At 35.4% G+C, this 14,026-nt stretch overlaps 1 protein-coding gene across 1 annotated transcript; it reads right to left on the minus strand.

The window, feature by feature from the left end:
• Positions 1-8,752: 8,752 nt before the first annotated feature.
• Positions 8,753-10,588, minus strand: XTH8 (xyloglucan endotransglucosylase/hydrolase 8). Its single transcript, XM_039038044.2, has 4 exons — positions 10,096-10,588; positions 9,882-9,982; positions 9,584-9,786; positions 8,753-9,295 (listed from the first exon to the last, which is right to left on the minus strand). The coding sequence occupies exons 1-4, from the start codon at positions 10,292-10,294 to the stop codon at positions 8,893-8,895; spliced, it is 906 nt and encodes a 301-aa protein (XP_038893972.2). The 5' UTR covers positions 10,295-10,588; the 3' UTR covers positions 8,753-8,892.
• Positions 10,589-14,026: the final 3,438 nt, after the last annotated feature.

The raw sequence follows: 14,026 nt of genomic DNA on the forward strand, positions 1-14,026 counted from the left end.
CTCTACCAAATCCATACAAAGCCCACAACTCCTGGATTCTCACACCGAGAATACCAAAGTAACCTTCTAGTGGTGTCTGCTTATTGTTCGAGGGTTAAGTGTTATTTGTTCTTGTTCGAGGAGATTGTTGTGGCATGACGTTCATGCTGGTGAAGCTCGTGCAGTTAGATTGAGGGAACGAGAAGAAAAATTCTTCAAGGGTAAGTTCTCTTGATCCTTAATATTTTCCTTTTGAGTTTAGAGTTTATACATAACTAGAGTTTAGATTGAGGGAACATGTTGTAATTTAGAGCTTATGCATAACTATTACTGTTTGATTGTAAATGTGTATGTTCTGTCACAATGGGGTTTGGAACGATCTCACTTTCGCTCACTGGTCTCTTTGATAAGTGTTCCTTCACGAGGCAGTGGTATAAGAAGTTTGAGTCAACTATGGAGGAGCAAGGCTACAAAAAGACTACTTCTGATCATTACATTTTTGTTAAAAAAAATTTATGATGATGATTTTATTATATTACTACTTTATGTTGATGACATTTTGATTGTTGGCTAGAATGTTTCGAGAATTAACAGGTTGAAGAAATAATTGAGAAAATCCTTTACCATGAAGAATTTGGGACCAGCAAAGAAAATTCTTGGAATTTGAATAGTTCGAGACAGAGCTTCCAAGAAGTCATATATATCACAGGAGCAATATTTGGAGAAGGTGCTTGAGCGTTTCAACATGAGTAAATCGAAACCGGTTAGTTCTCCTTTTGTTGGGTTTTATACCCTAAAACTCGTAGATAGTAAATGTAACTTTTGACTGTTCATTAATAAATTACTATTGATGTTTTTACAATAAAACATTATTGTTTATATTAAGTTAATCATGCCTAAATAACTATAATCCAATAAACTAACATCTTGGGTTGTTGTATGAGTCTTGAGCTATATGTGGAGACATACGAGATCACTGTTCAAGATACAACCTAAAGTGTTTATAATATAGGGATAAGGTTGGGTACCTTATCCTATAACACTATGGATTCGGCCTACTTTGTATTTGATACAAACACAATGATTCAATGTGTTCGTGTAGGAGACATGTGAGTGGAGGTATCCCATGCAATGTGTTTGTATGAGACCGGACTGCAAAATAGTAACCCCTAGCTGTAACGTCGTTGACTAGTTAGGTTTCTATTTCACTAGGATGGCTTAAGTAACTTAATCTCAATCCTGAGTGAGTTATGAACTCTTGTTCATAAGGAATTGTCCTTTGATTTATATGGGTGAGAGTGGCTAGCTAGCCGACTCAATATACCTACCATTTTGGGGACAAAATCGACTAGACAGCTGGGAACGTAATTTCATAAGATGAAATTCACTCCTTTCCTACTCTAGAAAAGTAGATGAGTGTTCCCTTAAGTGGTGTCTTCGGGTCTTGAACAAAGTAAAGGATCTCTTATAAAAGAGTGTCTCTAAGCGGAAGCGAGATCGTTCCAAACACATTGTGACAGAATTAGCACTTTCATAATCAAACAGAATAGATATGCATTTAACAACAAATTACCACCATGCTTTGAAACTTAAGCGGAAAATAGAACAAGAAATGTACCAGTTGAAGAACCCTTCTTCATAGAAAAATCATTCTCTCCAAATGAACTGATCCTCTCGCTCTCGCTGAGAACAGCAAGAAGGACACCACCACTTAGAACCCTCGGTATTCTCAGTGTGAGAATCCAGGAGGTGTGGACTCTGTTAGATTTGGTAGAGGGAAGAAGGAAAAGAAGATCATATACCACGACCAAGCAAGTGGGAGAAGGTTGATGTCTATCGTATAGACAATGTTTGATCGTTTAGGAAGAGGTACACGATCATTTAGTATCACGATCGTATAGACAATTGATTAGTAAACGCTCGGGCGCGCGATCGTTCAAGAAAAAGCTAGACGATCGTTTAGCAAATCCTATGTGATCGTTTAGTAAGAAGTGCACATGTATACGATCGTTTAGAAACATTGAGCTATCATGTAGGCTCTCAGTTTGCTATGCAATAGGCAGTATACACTAACGTGAGCGAATGACTGATCTCTTGCAAAATGAAAATGATTTTCATTTTATTCTTCAGTTACGAAAACTGAAAGCAACCTCCCACTATCACACAGTTATGGAGAAAATGTTGGACAATTATAGAATATAATCATATTATATTCATTAACCTATGGTTTAATATCACATCAAAATGCAACATATGAACCATAGTCTTTTCTCCTCCACTAGATATAAATAATATTTATATCCATTTTCCTCCAAATAATGTATCTCATACATAATGTCAATCATCATATATAATTAACCAGTTCAATCATATCATATATAATTGAACTCCCTCTTATCAATTTGAACTCTTCAAACTGACCCAAAAACTAATTCTTAACTTGAATCCATTGAGCTACCAAGGGGACCTTATGGGCCTATGGCTCAAAGCTCTAACGGTACGTGAATAGTTGACTAAACCTTTTAACCACGATATCCACCATCCGTTAACTGTCAGGCATTCCACTAAAGACAAACAACTGCACTCTTCTCACCACAGATATATTTTTGTGTCCATCGGATATAACCAATCAACAGTACGATAACCCTTCACAAATGCTTGTAAGTACAGCTGGGCCAATTTACCATTTTGCCTCTATAGTTACATCTAACTCCTTAAGTACCACTGATCCCTCTAAGAAAAATACAATGTAGTCCTACTATGTGTGGACACATCTTGGGCCATGAGAAAGTGTGTGGCGCTACATCGTTTAAGCCCCAGAATCAACCCTTAAAGGAGCAATCTATCTACTTACCCCTGCTTCGAGGAAGGGGTTAATTCCATCTTGTGTAGCTGAGTTCCCAACTTCCAAATCAGATAATTCCCAAAATGGTAGGTTTGAGTCGGCGATCTGGCCACTCACACCCATGCAAATCAAAGGACCGCCCTCAAAAGCAGGAGTTCCCAACTCACTCAAGATTGAGGTCATGTTACCTATGGTCATCCTAGTGAAGTAAAGTCTCTGTCCTGAATGTCGTTATATAACGAGACTATAACGCTTCGTGGTCCGGTCTTATACAAACTCCTTTGTATAGGATGCCTCCACTCGCATGTCCCCACATGAATGATCAGGATCAGACCATCTATAGCAAGTTACAACACTGGTAACTATTCTACAAAGCGGACTGCATCCATAGCGTTACCAGGATAAGGTTTTCCTCCTATATTCATATACTACAGACCATTTTGGGTATCACTTAAGACATGATCCACTTGTATGTCTCTACATACATGCTTAAATTACAAATGAAAACCAGGGATCTTAGTTTATTGGTTTGTGGCAAAGCAAGTAAAACATCCAATGTTCATAAACAAAAATGAATACAATATCATATATTATACATCATAAGCGTTTGTTCAAAACTATGTTTACAAACTACATGACACGAGAGTTTAGGGCATCATCCCCAATACAAAGAGTCATGCCCTCTCATTGGCTCGAGAGGGATTTTTGTTTGTTGGTTAAACCACAAACAGGTTGTTCATTAGATGAATACTGGTACTTAAAGATGTAGAAGTAACCTAGGGGTAAAACGGTAATTTGACCAAGCTGGTGTTACGAACACTCGTGAAGGACTAACTTGCTGTTATTGGTCTATATCAATGGACACAGTAATATATCTACAGTGAGAAGAGCGTAACTGTGAGTCTATAGTGGGGTGTACCCACAGTTAATGAATATTGATTAACTCGGATAATGAGTTTAACCAATTAATCTCATATCGTTGGAGCTTCTAATCTGTAGGTCCATTAGGTCCCATTGGTAGCTCATTCAAGAGTATTAAGGAAATTAAATAATTTGAATTGTTCAAATAAAATAAGGAAAAATAATATAATGTATGTTGATACATTATAATATAAAGTTTATAATTTAATTAAACTTTATGATATAAATTTATTTTTGAATTTGATTTAAAAATTAATTTATGGGAGAATTAAATATTTGAAGAATTTCAAATATTAATTGTAATATGAATTAATTTCATATTAAGACTATAGGTTAAAAGTAATGTGTATCAGATGCACATTAAAACTATAGATTATATAGAAAGATGATTGAATATGATTCAATTATAAGATTAAATTTAATATGTAATATTTAATTTAAAAAATGGGAAAATAAATTGTTTTAATTCAATTATATTTAATCAAATATGATTTGATTAAATTAATTGAATTGAAACTATAAATTATATGAGAGAAAGATAATTGAATATGATTTAATTATAAGATTAAATTTAATATGTGATATCTAATTTAATTAATTGGAGAATAAATTATTTTAATTCAATTATATTTAATCAAATATGATTTGGTTAAATTAATTGAATTAAAGCTATAGATTATATGAGAGGAATGTATTAGAACATGATTCTAATACACATTTAATTAAATATAGGAGATATTTAATTATTATTAATTAATTTGATTAATTAATAATTATTTAATTTAATATTTTATAAATTAAATTCGATTTAATTTATTTAGCTAAATTAAATATATATTTATTATTATTTAATAAATTAAAATTAGATTTGTTTATTTTAATTAATAATTATAATAATCATAAATTAAAAAAAAAAATTGTAACTCCCCACATTGGGGAGTTACGTTTTTTTTGGGGAGGGGGAGTTTTCTCTCGAATAACTCTCCCTCTCCCTTTGAATCTCTCAAAACAGAAAAAAAAATTCTCAGATCTCGGGATCATAGGGTAAGTGATTGAAAAAAAAATTGTCATCTTCCTCTCTCAAATTTTTTTTTTCTCCCGGTATTCTCCCTTATCCCAAGATCAAGAAGAGGGGATCCCACCATCTCGCCTCATCAAATCCTTGAGAATACTAGTGAAGGCTTTTTGGGAGTGTCGCTTTTCAGTCAGAGAATTTGATCAAGACGAATCAAGGTAAGAAATTCTCTCATTCTTTATTTCGTTGAAAATGTATGTTTAACCTATGTTTCTTTTACAATGCCAATTTTATTTGATATTAAAATTAGAGTTAGATCTGTTGTCTTCCGCTACGTGGGGCTTTAATCCCTGCACCTTTATCTAGCCACTTCAAACTAAGTAGCAAACAGAGTCCTACATATAAAGAGAAGGAAAATATGAGCAAGATCCCTTATACTTCTGCAGTTGGGAGCTTGATGTATGTCATGGTATATACTAGGTCTGATATTGCTCAAGTTGTTGGTGTTGTTAGCCGTTTTATGTCCAATCCAAGAAAATAACATTGGGAGATAGTCAAGTGCATCATGAGATATTTGAAAGGCACTTCCAGTTTGAAGCACACATTTGGAGGTGGGAAGCCACTACTTGCTGAGTACGATATGACAAGAGATCTAGACAACAAAAAGTTTGCTTCCAGTTACTTAATGACATTTGTAGGTGGTGTAGTGTCTTGGCAGTCAAGGTTTTAAAAGTGTGTTGCACTTTCTACAACTAAAGCGGAGTATATTACAGTAGTATAGACTTGCAAAGAGATGTTATGGATGAAGCACTTTATACAGGAGCTTAGCTTCAAGCAACAAAGATATGTGATATACTGCGATAATTAGAGTGTTATTCATCTTGGTAAGAATGTTACATTTCATTCCAGAATAAAGCATATAGATGTGAGGTATCATTGGATGAGAGATGCTTTGAATGATGAATTGTTTGGGCTTGAGAACATACATACTGATCATAATGGATTCAATATGTTGACGAAGAATCTACCGAGAGAGAAGCTTGAGTTTTGTTGTTCCGCCATGAGAATGACAAGTTCCTCCACAAAGTGAAATATGGAGAAATTTGTTGGGTTATTTACTTTGTGAAGGCCCAAGGCCCATTAGGGCTAAATTAGTTTTTTTTTTTTTTAAATACCAATGCAGCCGTCAGTAATTGGCAGTATAAGCACGCAAGTCAAGAGTGATTAAAACGGTAGTGAAGAAAATTTAGAAGAAATTGGTCTTCCATTCAGCATCATTTTTCAGCCATTTGAGGGTCGATCCGTGGTTCGATCGAGCTGAAATTTTGACAGTGTGTTTTTAACACGAGGATCTTCTATTGGGGTTGATGCCCTAAAGTCTCGTGTTCTGTAGTTTGTAAACAGTTTGTACGAACGCTTGTGTTGTATAATATATTATATTTACTTCACATCTTGTATTTTGCTTAGTTGTGTGGTTTATTTACTTTACCACAAACCAATAAATATAAAATCACTGGTTATCAGTATGTAACTTAAGCATGTATGTGGTGATATACAAGTGGATCATGTTTTGAGTGATAACCAAAATGGTCTGTAGTATATGGATATATGAGGGAAACCTTATCCTGGTAATGCTACGGATGCGACCCGCTTTGTGGAATGGTCACAAGTGTTGGGACTTGTCACAGATGGTCTGATCCGGATTATTCATGTAGGGGACATGCGAGCGAGGGCGTTCTTTTCAAAGAGTTTGTAAAAGACCTGACCACAAAGTGTTAACATCTCGTTATATAACATTGTTCATGACAGAGACTTCACTTCACTAGGATGACCAAGGATAACATGACCTCAATCCTGAGTGAGTTGGGAACTCCTGCCATTGAGGGTGGTCCTTTGATTTATATGGGTGCGAGTGGCCAGGTCGCCGATTCAAACCTACCATTTTAGGGATTCGTCTGATTTGGGAGCTAAGAACTCAGCTACACAAGATGGAATTCACTCCTTCCTTGAAGCTGGGGTAAGTAGATAGATAACTCCTTTAAGGACTGATTCTAGGGCTTGAACGATGTGGCGTCACACACCTTCTCTTGGCCCGAGAGGTGTTCACACATAGTTGGACTATGTTGTATTGTTCATTAGAGGAATCAGTGGTACTTAAGGAGTGAGATGTAACTACAAGGGCAAAACGGTAAATTGGCACAACTGTACTTACGAGCATCTGTGAAGGGTCATCGTACTCATGATTGGTTATATCCGATGGACACAGAAATATATCTGTGGTAAGAAGAGTTCAGCTGTTGGTCTTTAGTGGAATGCCTGACAGTTAACGGATGGTGGATCACATGGCTAAAGAGTTTAGTCAGTTATTCACATACCGTTGGAGCTTCGAGCCATAGGTCCATTAGGTCCCCTAGGTAGTTTGGATAAAGTCGAGAATTAGTATTTGGGTCAGTTTGAAATGTTCAAATTGACAAGAGGGAGTTCAATTATATATGATATAATTGATATAATTATATGATATAATTGAACTAGTTGATTATATATATGATATAATTGACTAAATGTATGAGATACATTATTTTGGAGGAAATTAGATATAAATATGATTTATATCAAGTAGAGGAGAAATTAATATAGTACATATGTGATATCAAACTATAGGGTAAGAATATAATATGATTATATTCTTTAATTATTAAATTGGTTAATTATATGATAATTAGCCTAAAACTTATCTCGGTCGTGCGTTAGTGGGAGTAACCGTGTTCGGTTATGGTAATTGAAGAATAAAATGAAAATTTGTTTCATTTTGCAAAGTTCGAAAAAAATTGGCATCGGTGTGAAAACGTAACGATCGCATAGTTTGAGAGCCTATACGATAGTCGCTCATCACCTAAATGATTGCACACCTGAAGCCTAAACGATCGCACGCTAGTCCCTAAACGATCGCTTAGTTTTCCTAAACAATCGCATAGTATGCCGCGTTTTCTAAACGATCGTCCACCATTTACTAAACGATCGCTTAGTAAAACCTACACGATCGTGTAGTATCTTCTAAACGATAAGCACTTAGTTATACAATAGCTCATTTTCTCTCCCATTTGCTTATCATCTACGCAATTAGTTCTTTCTCCAACCTCTACCAAATTCACCAAAGACCACACTTTGGATTCTCACTCCGAGAATACCAAGAGCTCTATTTTGGTGGTGTCTTCCCCGCTGCGTTCACTTATTCGTGATTGTTCGTGTAGACGATCATGCTGCTGCAGCCAACGCGTTTGTTGGGCGATAGAGTACGGGTGGAGGTTCTTCTGTTGCATCTAAGTTCTAAAGCTTGAAGAGGGTCTTTAACTTGTATGAGAACTCTTTCCTTTATTTTTTATTGTTCGAAGCATGTCTTTAATTAGTGTGAATTTGCATAACTGTTTGTTAGAATGTTTATATTGTATTTTGGTCATAATGAAATGGAAAAGATCCGAATGCGCTCATGGATGCTCTTCGTTAAGAGATCCTTCATCTTCAATCTGAACGATGGAGATTTCATTTGGAGCTACCTACAATCAGACATCGTGGGTAATTGGTTGTCACTTCAAGTGAGACGTTTCTAACTTTTTTTCTTCTCAATTTGTTGTTATTTGTTGCCAAGATTATTAATCTTGAGATATTTACTGTGTATGCCTCTAGCTGTGACTAAGGAGAACTCGTTGTAACCCATTATTGATTATAGTGAAGATTTTGACTTCGGTCCATAGTTTTTTACTCTTCACATTAAAGGGAGTTTTCCACATTAAAATTGATTGTGTCCTTACTTGATTATTATTATTGTTGCTAGTTAATTAATATTTTATTAGATTCACACAAGAGTGGGATAATTGATCTGAAAAATATAGTGGTTATCCCAATATAAAATTGTCTTGAAGAGACAATATGAAGTCGTTGGACTCATATTCTTTAATATTCTATGTGATATTATTCATATAACAAAAATTCGGTAATGGTAACAATTGAATAAATTAAATAAGGAGCTAAATAAGATAAAACAAAATACAACAATCAAATTGGGTGTATGCAATTACATTCATGACACGGAGCGAAGCTAAAAAGAAATCAAAATGGTACGAGTTCTCAAATCTCAATCCCATGGACTCAATGAACACTCCCAAGGCAAAGTGGGGAACCTTTCCGTATCCTTGCAATAATCATAAATTACAAGGTTCCTCTGAACCCAAGCATAATCCAGTTTCTGAGATTCCGATAGATGCCAAGCCTCATATTGATCCCACCAGTTATCTGTCGTTGTCGATACGCATTTCGGATATGGATCTTCCCATTGACAAGCATCTACATTGAAATCCTTATACGAGGATACAAATGGCCCCTTTGTCCAGTTCGTCTTCTCCAATCCGCCTCTTGTAGCCCAATCATCTGCGTTCCAAATGCTCGAGAACAGGTACATAGGCTTCTCATTAGGGAAGAAGTTGTTTGGTTTATCTGAGTTCATGTACACTCTTATTGGTACTCTGTCCACATAAAACCTGTTTCAAGATTTCAATAGAAGAGTAGTTAATCATCTGGGTTGTTGTTCTACTTGAGGATTTCGAAACTGGGAGTCATTTATGACAATTTATCTGAAACTATGAATAAGGGGAGACGTTCTACATAAGTTTCATTCGCTCCACCCACCAGGTGTTCGAGTAAATGATTGTGAGATCGAATGGCCCACATCAGTGTATTTCTTGTCCTCAAATTGTGCTATTTGTTGCCATGGAGGACGATGACTAACTTAGGCTTTTAATAGGACTTGAGTTTACAGTAGAACTTACACGATTCTGTGGTCGTTCCAGAGAATGGAGTACGTATGGAAGTCTTTTGTGGGGTCAAACCACAGCATGTGCCTCATCTCACGGTTCCCAGTCCCGTTCTTGTAAACATTCGTCTGAATCAGATATGGTTGCCCACTTCTATTCCCCAAGAACTCGAAATCTAGCTCATCTCTCTCTGGTCCAGCCCCATTCTCCGTGCACATCTGCAAAAGCCTTTCAATCTTAGTCACAAACCGGAAAGAAAGATCAAGTTAAGCGCTTGAAGTTTATGCTCGTTGAGGAATATTTAAAAACCTACGTAATAAGCTGTGACAACACCGGCAGAGTCACCTCCGACCAACTTCAGTTTCATGCTGAACCAACCAAATCTATATCGCTCCTTTGTCTGAAACCCACAGCCTGTTTTCATCAATGGAAACAGAAAAAGGGATGAGAAGATTACTTCATTAGAAGAAAAAAGATAGCTTTGATAGGAAAAGCAACTTGGACTCCTTTTGCCATTCACCAAGTACCTGCATCTTTGTCCAAAGACAAATGCCAGATCTGGCCATCTTCGGAGGTTTTAAAATGGTCATCAGGGCAAGACATTTCGAACATATCTGCGAAAGTTCCTTTGGAATCATCTGCAGATGAAGAAGAAGAGGAAGAAACGGCCACGAATGCAGCTATGAAAACAAGGATTCGCATTGGAGAAACCCTGTTCATCTCCATCTTGAACAGAGAACTCTTGAAACTGAGAAATGAGAAATGGAGTTTCTCCAGAAGAAATGAGTACTAAATAATTGAAATTGTTGATCTGGGGTTGATATTTGGTAATTAAACTGTAAGAAATCGACAAGCTTTTGTACGCCCATATAAGTTACAGGACATTTCCCTTGCAATTTCCAGCGAATTTAGTTTTGGTCCGTTGAACTTTGGTTGGTCTGAGGAGATGGTTATTTGACCAAAATGTCCAAAAGAAGCTTATTATAAAAGAAGGCAGAGGCAAAGCCGACATGGGTATTCATGGAAATTAGAGGAATTGATGCAGCTTAGTAAATTAAAGCTTAGGGAACAGGGAGGTGCAGCCAGGCTGCCATCCAATGGGGTGTCTTCAAGTACATGACCAGTTATTTTCACAATCATTGAAGTTTTTTTTTTTCTTTTTTTTCTCAAATGGGTTTTATGATTTATTAGATCTAATCTAATCTACTTGCTGGTTTTATTATGGAGATCACATGCGGAAGAGAAATGAATGAATATTGTATTGGGGTTATGAAGTCAAAAAGATTAATTATGGGGAAAGGGTCTCCACAATATAAAGCTTTATTGGTAAAAGAAACTTTCCTAACCTGCTAAGAACACGGTTGCCAATGGATTGATATGCCATCAAAAGAATAGATTAAAGTGAATGAATGTCCCCAATAAATTGGCTTGGCTCTTAATTGGTTTAATAATATGGTTTAAGTTGAGCCTAATTAGACGGTGTATGGCGTTATGAAAGCGGTGGAGCCTTCAGCTTTTTAAAGTCTCTTTCAATGAACTTTTTTTTTCTCCCTCTCTTTTCAGTTTTAGCAATATTGTCCTTATTCCTCCTTTTCAGACCTTTTTCTTTAATAGATCAAAGCTATCAGAGAATTTGATTCCTTGATAACAAGTTCAAATTTTAACATAATTAGGGGTTAAAAACATATATTTCATGAAATTGGAGGTTTGATCTATCTCATTGTACTAATGAGGATGTGATAACAATGAATTTCCTTTTTTCCGTTTTTTGACAAAAGGAAAAAGAAAAAGATGGGTATTTTTGTTTTGTTTTCTAAATAATTGAATAAATATTAATGAAGTTGAATTAATGGGTTACATCTATTTTCTGAGTACCCTACAAAACTGAACAGCAAATAGAGAAGGAAATTGGGTGGCAAAAGAAGCAGGAGTCATGTGCAAAGCACAGGAGGTTGTCGGTGAAAGATTGAGATACTATGTGGTATTCTTATCTTGATTCGACTGTCTTTCCCTCTATTTTAATCTCGGAGGTTAGAAAACCAACTTCTAGGGGTTGTAATGGAAAATTGGGCCTAATGTTTTTCCATGCATAATTGGGCCTAACCAAGCATCCAAGTTATCTATAAAATTATCGACTATCTTCCAATCTCTTTCGTTACTTTTTCGGTCAGATGGGATCTGTCAAAAAATAGATCTATCCTAAATTTGTATTAGGGGAGAAATCAGTAAACTTGTATTGCGAGAGAAAATAGTCCAAGTGCTTGTAAGACAAAAGAAATTGAGTATCGATATGGTTAAGTCACACACACTCCAATGCTCAAGTCAGTTTCGAGTTTGTCAGTAATTTGATAGTAGAAAATAATAGAGTATTTTTTGCCTACCTTTGACCAATGGTTTTGGTCGTTCATATAGAATAGGAGTTTGTGAGTAACTTGATAGTAGAAAATAATAGGGTATTTTTGGCCTATCTTTGACCAATGGTTTTGGTCGTTTGTATAGAATAGTAAAGTATAGCTAATGCTTGGACTCATAATGCCCTTCTTAATTCTTGAATTGTTGAGTTAATCGTCGGGTAGTTACACCATCATTTAACTTGCTTTAGTGCACTACCCACTAAATTTCTCGTGGTTTCCCTTATAGCCCATCTATTGAGAATCTGAACGGTTTTAAACTCTACTATTCTGAAGTCCTGTAGAGGTCTTTCATGAGTTCACCAAGATCCCTCATGTGACTCATAGGCTTCCTCTAGGCTCCCCATGGGTCCTCTAAGCTTCCCTTGAGCTCCCCATAGATCATTTGAGCTCATTTTAGGTTCTACCTATAGGTCCTCTGAGCTCGCTCTTAATTCCTCATAGGTCATTTGAGCTCCATTTAGACTCTCTCCATGGGTTCTCTGAGCTCTTATAGGTTCTTCTCGTGGGTTCTTTAAACTCTTCTAGGCTTCTTTGAGTTGCAATAAATTCTCTCCTAGGCTTTTCTAAGCTCTTCTAGGATCATTCTTAGGCTCTTTTGAGCTCTCTTAGGCTCTCTCCATGGGTCCTTTGTGTTCTCTTAGGGTGGATTCTCTTGAGTTCTCTTAGGCTTCTCTGAGTTCCACTAGGCTCTTCTTATGGGTCCTCTGAACTCTACCAAGCTCTTCCATGGGTTTTCTGAGCTCTTGACCTCCTATTTCTCTAGCCTTTTGAAGTCAGCTTATATCATTAAATCTACTCATAATAGTATGGATTCAAATTTCGCTATCTATATTATATGGTTATATAAGGTTAATATATATACTTTTTATTATTTTGTCATGTATTGCATCGGCCTATTGTGTTGGACCAAATTACAAACACAACATAATTCCAGGTTAAGAGTTTCATATGAAATATCTTCACTCATTTTTCGCTTAGCTCAATGGTCACTTGATGAATTTAGAGATGGCAACATACACTTCTTAATAACTATCTCAATATTATAGGACAATTGAATGTGTTAGATATTATACAAGTAAATAAGTGAAGTCATAACATGTCTCATGGTCAATAATTAGGTGCAACTTAGGCTACACTTAATAATATATTTCTTTTCGTTTTACACATTTTTTTAAAATGTCACATAACAATTTTTTATTAGACAATTATCTGAGCTGCATAAAGATAGGTACAGCTGAGGCAACACGTAAATATTTCTCTATTATTTATATACTACATCTTGCAAATATATCGACCTATTTAGCAAGAGGGTCATGCTTTCAATGAAAAGTTGAATAGTATGGTGTAAATAAGTGGAAAAAATGTACATTAAATTAAGTTGACCAATCGCTTTTAATAAAAATTCTTTAATTTTTTATTTCTTCCTAAATCATATTTTCTGAATCTTAAAAAATAAACGAGCAATAGTTCAAGCTTGGATTGTCCTATTTTTTTTTAGTCCAAAAAGTAGTATTTTTTAAAAGAAAATAAAAGTTTCACATGAAGAATTGGGGTAGAATCACTCGCGGGTTCCTATATGCGCATAATTTTCTAAGTACATCTCAATACCAAATGTACAACACAAGGAAATTTTCAAAATAGTTAGGATCCCAAAGTGAAGGGATAAGCATAATTTTACAGCTTTCTTTTTTTTTTTTTTTTCTCTCTTATCAAGTCTTGAAGGATCACTTCGCCAATCTATTTGAAGATGGATAACGACGAAATCAAATTAAACATATTATATTCTTTTATGGTGATAGCGAAAAAGTAGAGTATTGGTGAGTTGGGTTGAATTATGTTGAATTTTTTAGGTTCATCTCAATTGTTTGGATTGTAAATTTATTCAACCCAAATAACTCTTATTAAAAAATGAACTCAACTCAACCCAACCATGAAATGTTTTGGTTGAGTTGGTTCAAGTTGCTCAGGTCATTTATTTGACTTTTTATTCTAAAAATAAGTAAAATATTAATATGTAGAAATTTGATATGTAAAATAAGTAAAA

Source organism: Benincasa hispida, chromosome 8 (genome assembly GCF_027475165.1).
Source record: "Benincasa hispida cultivar pf3 chromosome 8, pf3_genome.v1.1, whole genome shotgun sequence".
Lineage (NCBI taxonomy): Eukaryota > Viridiplantae > Streptophyta > Magnoliopsida > Cucurbitales > Cucurbitaceae > Benincasa > Benincasa hispida.